General features: G+C 38.8%; 1 protein-coding gene across 1 annotated transcript; it reads right to left on the bottom strand.

The window, feature by feature from the left end:
• Positions 1-1,963: 1,963 nt before the first annotated feature.
• ARL14EPL (ADP ribosylation factor like GTPase 14 effector protein like) lies at positions 1,964-4,173 on the bottom strand. Its single transcript, XM_033085044.1, has 3 exons — positions 4,003-4,173; positions 2,563-2,702; positions 1,964-2,186 (listed from the first exon to the last, which is right to left on the bottom strand). Exons 1-3 carry the CDS (start codon positions 4,138-4,140, stop codon positions 1,964-1,966), a joined length of 501 nt encoding a protein of 166 aa, XP_032940935.1. The 5' UTR covers positions 4,141-4,173.
• Positions 4,174-6,911: the final 2,738 nt, after the last annotated feature.

Below are 6,911 nucleotides of genomic sequence, written 5' to 3'. Positions count from 1 at the left end.
AGTCCCTCAGAGAGAGAACAGTAGGCAAGAATTGAATTAAAATTTTTAGAGAAATCAAAATATAAAGCCATGACACAGACATGAAATAGAGGCATAAGCTCAACTTCGAAGTAAGTTTAAGTAAGTAAAAATATGTTTTAAGTGCCTTAAAGAGCAAAAGCCTTAGAATCTGAGTAAGAAATAAGCTTCAGTGAGAGCTCAAAAACATGGTTCTAGACATAATAAAAATATAGTAAGAATATTGCTTACATTCTTCAGGTAGAACAGATAGGCTATATGCTCAAATTATGTGTAAACTTTCATATTCTAGAACTAGAATTCTAATATGTTTAGAATAAATTATTCAGGTTTGTGTTTTTAGCTCATTGGGTAATTTGCAAATAAAAATCTGTGTATTAGCATGAGAGCTCTCTCGCTCTCTCTCTTCTTCCACTATCATCATCAACACTACCACCACATGAAAGAAGAAGAGGAAGAACAAGAAGAAAAGAACAGGAGCAGAAAGACCAGGGAGAATCTGCCTTTGCTCAGGACTCTGTACCAGACTGCAACCTCTGCCTCTCGAGACTCTGTACCAGACCACAGTTTCTATTTCTGCTGGGGCTCTGTGCCACTCTGCCTCTGCCTCTGCCCAGGATTTTATATCAGGGAGCTGCTTCTATTCGGGAGCCTATGCCAGACAGTTTTTAGCATGGACTTTAACACTGGGGACTTTTTGTCTTTTGAGACTGATGTACCTTCACAATAAACAACTTCACAGCAACTAACAATTGCTCTGCTCTATTGAAGATATAAAGCCTTAACAATATTGGCAGTTGTCCATGCTGCCTATGTGATTCAAGTTTAAGATGTCATTCGTTGAGAGGAACAAAAAATCTTTCCAAGGTAACAAGTCAGAAGGAGATTTTGGTGTTAAGACACTCTTAGGATCTGTTCTCAAGTTTCTTGTATTGTAAGGTGTCTTTGTCTTGGAGCAGAAGGTCTCTGTCACAGAGAATGGCCTGTAGTAAGAAAGAAAAGTGGTGCCCTATTCAAAGCTGGGAGAGTCTCCTCAAAAACAAACAAGCACTAGGCTCAAGGAATGATTCCCCCACTAGCAGCATGCTCCTGGAAATCCCCTTCAACCATCTCTAGCCTTCTTGCCTTCAAGATCTAGAGAGACCCTCACTCCTCAAAAAGGGTGTGGATGCATGTCATGAATGAGAACACCTACTTCATAAGAAGACTGGATGTAAGTTACTATACTTTAAATCTGTCATGTCTTACATGAGGAGGAAACTTCTGAACTAAAGAGACTTTTCTGCACAGAAGGGAAAATATTGACTATATTTAGCCATATAATTAATGACCAGTGGCACATGCTCTAAAAAAATAGTACTGACTGAACATGTCAGTTTCAGTTTTACAACCTGGGCAACAAGAAAGAATTGCTGTTTCCACTCTCCTTTGCTTAATATACAGATTAACATGTAAAGTAGTGACCTAGTTTCAAAGAACAGTGTTATCTCAAGTGCTTCCTGCCTCATCTATGTGAGAAATGAATGCATCAGGATGAAAAGGCTCTTGGAGAAACCAACACAAAAGAAAGAGCAGTGTCACACATCTGAGTAAATGAACAAGCAGAGGAATTGGCAAAAAACCCTCATTACAAGTAATACAGTTCAGCTTCCCAGGGTAAGAAAACAATCCTCCTGTAACAGTTCAGGCACCTTCAATTTTAGAAATTCAAGATTTAGAAAGGATTGACTAGGTGCCTCAGCAAAGCTCACAAGGATGAGGAAGAATGAAATACACACTTTTACTATATGGGGAATGGTAAAGTTTGCTAGGTCAGCAGCAATAAAAAAGAACAAGTCCCACTGTCAGGTGCTTCACTAGAGACAATTCATGAAACCAAGACATATTTTAATAAAACATCAAGAAAAAAGAACAGTGTTCAGGCACAAAAACTAACAGAACATAATCAGTCAGGGACAAAAAATGGTAGCACACTGATCGCATCTCCAGATTCAGTCTCAATCGCATCATAAACCCATTTTCTATTGCAGCGACATTCTGGTCCACATTTGTTTGAATTGCATTTGGGACAAGGATAGAAGCAACCCAAGCAGTCCACTTCCAGGCAATCACATAAGTCCATGCCATTACAAAGCAGCCTGCCATATTTGTCATACTTCTTTGTAAATCTGTGAAAGAGAACAAAAATTATAATGCTTCAACGCATTCAGAGACTAAACCAAACACTTGTGAAAAAACTCTTGTACAACAAGTATTTAGTCTTTAACAAACTCACAGAAAAATAAAATGCCAGCATTATATCCTATTTGCGACAGCCATTGCTACTAAAAAATAAATCCATATCATACTATACCAAAATTCCCTTAAAGTCACACAAAAAAATTTTGTCTTCCAAACACAGCTTTCAAAGGTAATAAAAAATCACTCCGCAAAATACAGTGCTTTTATTAATTTCATTTAGATTCAGTGAACAGCCTACCAGCTATTTTTTAAACTAAATCTAAAATAATATCTAAAACTAAGATAATAAATTAGAGGTCTTACTTGGACTCATAAAAAAAATTTTGTTTCATCTGTGACATGCATGCTTTCTTTTTCTGCTGTCTAGTTTCAGGATTGAAGTCAGCTACCTGAGGTCCTGGATTTTGAAAGGCTAAGCATTTTAATTGTTTCTCAAGTTTTTGCTATAAATAAACAACAGAAAGATTTTAATTAGTATAATCTGAAAATATATTTATTAGATGCCAAGTGTCTTCACTGGATTTTGCATGAGATTAAAATTAATATTCCTGATAACTTATGAGATCTTATTATTTTAAATGTTTTCTTGTGAACATATGACTCTGGTACAGCATCATGGAGTTTGCAAGTTGCCATGTAAAAGGCAGAATTATATGTTTTGTAATTTAACTTCATCTAAAATATAAAAAGAAGTACTATGATTATAAGCATCTCAAATGGACTCACTCTTATTTTCACTGTTCCCTCAGATGCCTGGAAAATATCTTTGTCCAAACAATCTGAGGGCAAGAAAAATGTCTGAAGGTGCAACTAACACAGTAAGGAATCACTTGCACAAGTGAGAAGTATGAGGGAAGAAAACCCCAACACACAGACAAAACCAAATAAACTCAACTGGGCATGGTTTTCTGAGAAATGGGAGGATTCATTTTTCTGTGAATTTTATGGAATTCATGTTTGCAGTTAGCTAAAACTTCCAAAACTACTTTTGGAAGCTAAAACATTTACTCTGTGTATTACCATTCTACATAGGCTGTGTATGTTGACAGATAATTGTAATGTCACTGCAAACAAACATAAGCATCATGTTAAACAATTCCCCTTTGGACAATGACTGTGAACCTTGACCGTACACTTGTCATTCATTATGTAAAGGCACAAATATACACACAAATTTATCTTTTTCTCCTATTATGCAAATGGAGCTACCTTGCCATATCTTAGCTTTCCTAGAGGGTGCCATTCCTTTCAGAGACCACAGTTATTTTTCCATAAACAATTGAATGCTTTCACTGTTTCTCAGGGGAAAGCAGTGGCTCCATAATACCCATGCACTTGAGTGCACTTTTTAGCAAGGTGGTTGTTGCTGTACATCTTTAGCTACATCCTCCTGAAAACATACAGGGTAATCTCACGTACTTTATTCAGAGATGTCTGCTTTGGACTCTGGGGTAGATTTTCAGCATCATCACCATTCATGATCATAAATAATGCAATTTTAAGTTGCAAAAAAAATTAATAAGGTATGGTATAGTCCTCCCTCTAGGACTAGTCTTCTGTTTCTCTACTTAGTTCGAATTGCTCTTAGCCCTCTAAATCACTACATTGGAAGCTTGGTCCGTTTCACTATTGTTGTTACTGATATTTCTCTTTTGACTCCACTCTTTTTTTTTTTTAATGACTGATGAAATTGAAGACAATTACAAGTATCTTGATAAAAAAATAGTACTGGAGAGGCCATACCAATTTTTTGCGTCTTACTGAGCTGTCCTTAGCAGGAGACGTATTTTTTTCTGCAGATGTTTCCTGGCAAGAATAGCTGTTCTTGCAGTCTTCTTCCATAAGATCACTCATCTGATAACCCTTGTGAAATATGCACATATTTGTTAAACATATACAACGGTATGAACATACTTGTAATTTAAAGTTTTAAGGATAAGCAGGTAATATCAACACAAGATTTTATATATTCTTAAGCATTAGCAAATGCAAAACAAAATGTGGCTCCGTAACAGGCTCGATTTTAAAACTGTATTAAAATAATAACACGAGAATATACAAAAGTGTGTCACCAAAGCCGCTGCACCTTTGGCTAAAGTCGGAGCGCCGCTGGTGTTTAAACGGCACCGAGCTCGGCGGGGCTGTTGCCACAAGTGGCTCCGAGGCGTGGCGCGCACGCAGCCCCGCGCCAGCCCGCAGGTGGCGCTGCTGCCATAGCCATTCCCGGTGGATTCACGGTGCTCTTCCCGGAGATTCCAAGCAACGGAATTAACCTAAACTGCTCGGCTTTTCAATCTCATTCCTTTGCGAAAGATTTTCAAATAAAATAGAATGTGGACCTTTTAGGTTTAATAGAAAAAAGAACATCATTCATTCAGCTAACAAAGCACCCAGGGAGGTCTGTGGTTTCTGTGAGTCTATCCTACAAGTGCCATCCACCACCTCTCTGCCATCAATGTAGGTTCAGGATGGATATTAGCTACCTGTTACCAATCTCGTGCAGATACTTAGTTTAAAAATTTTATGATATGTACAGTTACCAGTGCCTCAGACTTCAACCCCAAACACAACTAGAAATAATTTAATATTTCTGGAGTTCCTCCAACCCTTCCCCACGTACTGCCCAGTCTCTCCCATCACCTCTGAAAGGTAGCACAGTGGCCTCTATCAGTTTACCCTGTACTTCAAGACTGTTGCTCCAGCCCTGTCCCGGAGGTGTTCTTCGTTACACCCCCGCCAAAGGACCAGCACCTCTACAAGACAAGCAGGAGTCCAAGCTTTAGGTTTCCTCTCTTGCAGCCACTTTCTGCCGGCTGACAGTCAAAGTGAGAATAGGAACCAGAAGGAAATGACTTTGTATTACCAGGAGAGGATGTCTTTTAGAGAGGTGAAACAGCCTTCAGCCTGTTTCAGAGGGGGTTTCCTGTTCTCTTCAGTAACCTGAAGAATGACAGAAGTGACACAGTTCACAATGGGAGGCTCAACAGCAAGTTTTAGTTCTGGCACTTGAGTATCATTTTAGGGTTGGGAAAGGAATTCTATTACCAGACGATTAATATTTACTGGGTGAGGGAGCCTGCTTCCCTACTGGAAATTTGTTAGGGGTTCACAAGTGAATAAAGAATGAAGGGCAGCACTCTAAAGAGGGTGCGTATTGCTCTTCATTCACACTCAAGTTTAAGTCCTGGCAAGGATTTGCTTCTTTCATTTCCTTTTGAGTCCAAACATACATCTAACATTGTTAAAGCACTTTATGAGTATGCATGACCATCATCCATGACTGTTTTTTCACAGTATGCCAGGTTCAGGAGCAGAAAAGCCATTCACAGCTACCAGTGTAAGCATGCAGAGTTTCCATGTGTCCTGTGGCAGTGCAAAGAACTGGCTGCTTTGACAACAAAGTCCTGAGAATTATCTAGAACCAAACACACTAAATCAGAGACCTCATTTTAAATACAAACAGAAATGAACAAGCATCTTGTTCCACAGATGTGTTTCAAATGCCCTTGCACGTCAGCAAAAATATCTCATGCATAGAATGTAGCAGATTTCTATCTCCACATACTAAATACTTTAAGTATATAAAGTTGAATTTTAATCTCCAGGAGAGATAATAAAAAATGAATCAGTGACTAGGAAAGTGGGCAGGACCCCACAGTGTGTTCTGAGGAGCGATGGAAATGAGGGAGACAGACATCCACTATGAAGTCTGCAGAACCTAATAATTCTAAGTATACTTGCTTCTGAAACAGATTTTTTTTCTTCTACTATTTTTCGTTTGACTGTAGTGATAATCCAGGGGCAATCCATCAAACACTGATCTCTTCCATAAAAATTTCAACTCTGAGGATAACCACCAATTGCACTCCTCCTCTACCAAAACCTGTGTCCTCCCATGCTTTTTGAATAGAGCAAGTGCTATTCTGGAGGTGATCAGCCACAGATAAACATCCCATTGAGGCTACAATGTATGGCTAAGAACCGCAATTTCAGCACAGAGCCTTGAAACAGTGGACCATGCTAAAAGCAGAGTAAGGGAGAAAGGAAATCAGTCTGTGTTACATTGAGAGTCTTATGCATGACACATGTTTCTGTTCAGAGAATAGTTTCAGGAGTTGTTGGGGTTTGGAAGGAATTACATTTGTTTATGATTCTAATGAAATAAATATTTTCCTATCTCTAGTTTTTCAAAAATTTAGTATTTCTGTTTATGATCCCTGCAGATTACACAGCTAAATGTTTCAGCTGGTACACAATGTGGTGATCAGCACTCCAGATACTTCAGGCTGTTTGATCTCAGCAGCCTAAAGCCAGTGTCTCTGCAGGGTTTGCCAGAGTGAATCCACATTGTTTTCAAGTCGTATTTGTTTGTGCCATTGGAAAAGTCTTGGCTAAGATACGTGAGCATGTTCATCACCTTCACCAGGGCAAGATGAGATGCTGCCCCTATGGTTTTAATCCCCCTATGCACAGATTACACAGACCTATTGCAATAGTCCCACATTCCTCACAGCCTAGCTCCGCAGAGATGTCTGTGGGCTCAGGAACCAGCAGTCAGATTTGTGGCATATTCAAGTAGACATCTTGGAAATTCTATAGGCTGATGCCAGCCAAGTTAAAAATTAGAATAAATTATTCTTTCTCAGATCAAC

Source organism: Catharus ustulatus, chromosome Z (genome assembly GCF_009819885.2).
Source record: "Catharus ustulatus isolate bCatUst1 chromosome Z, bCatUst1.pri.v2, whole genome shotgun sequence".
Classification (NCBI taxonomy): Eukaryota; Metazoa; Chordata; class Aves; order Passeriformes; family Turdidae; genus Catharus; species Catharus ustulatus.
This window is presented reverse-complemented; position numbering and strand designations above follow the sequence as displayed.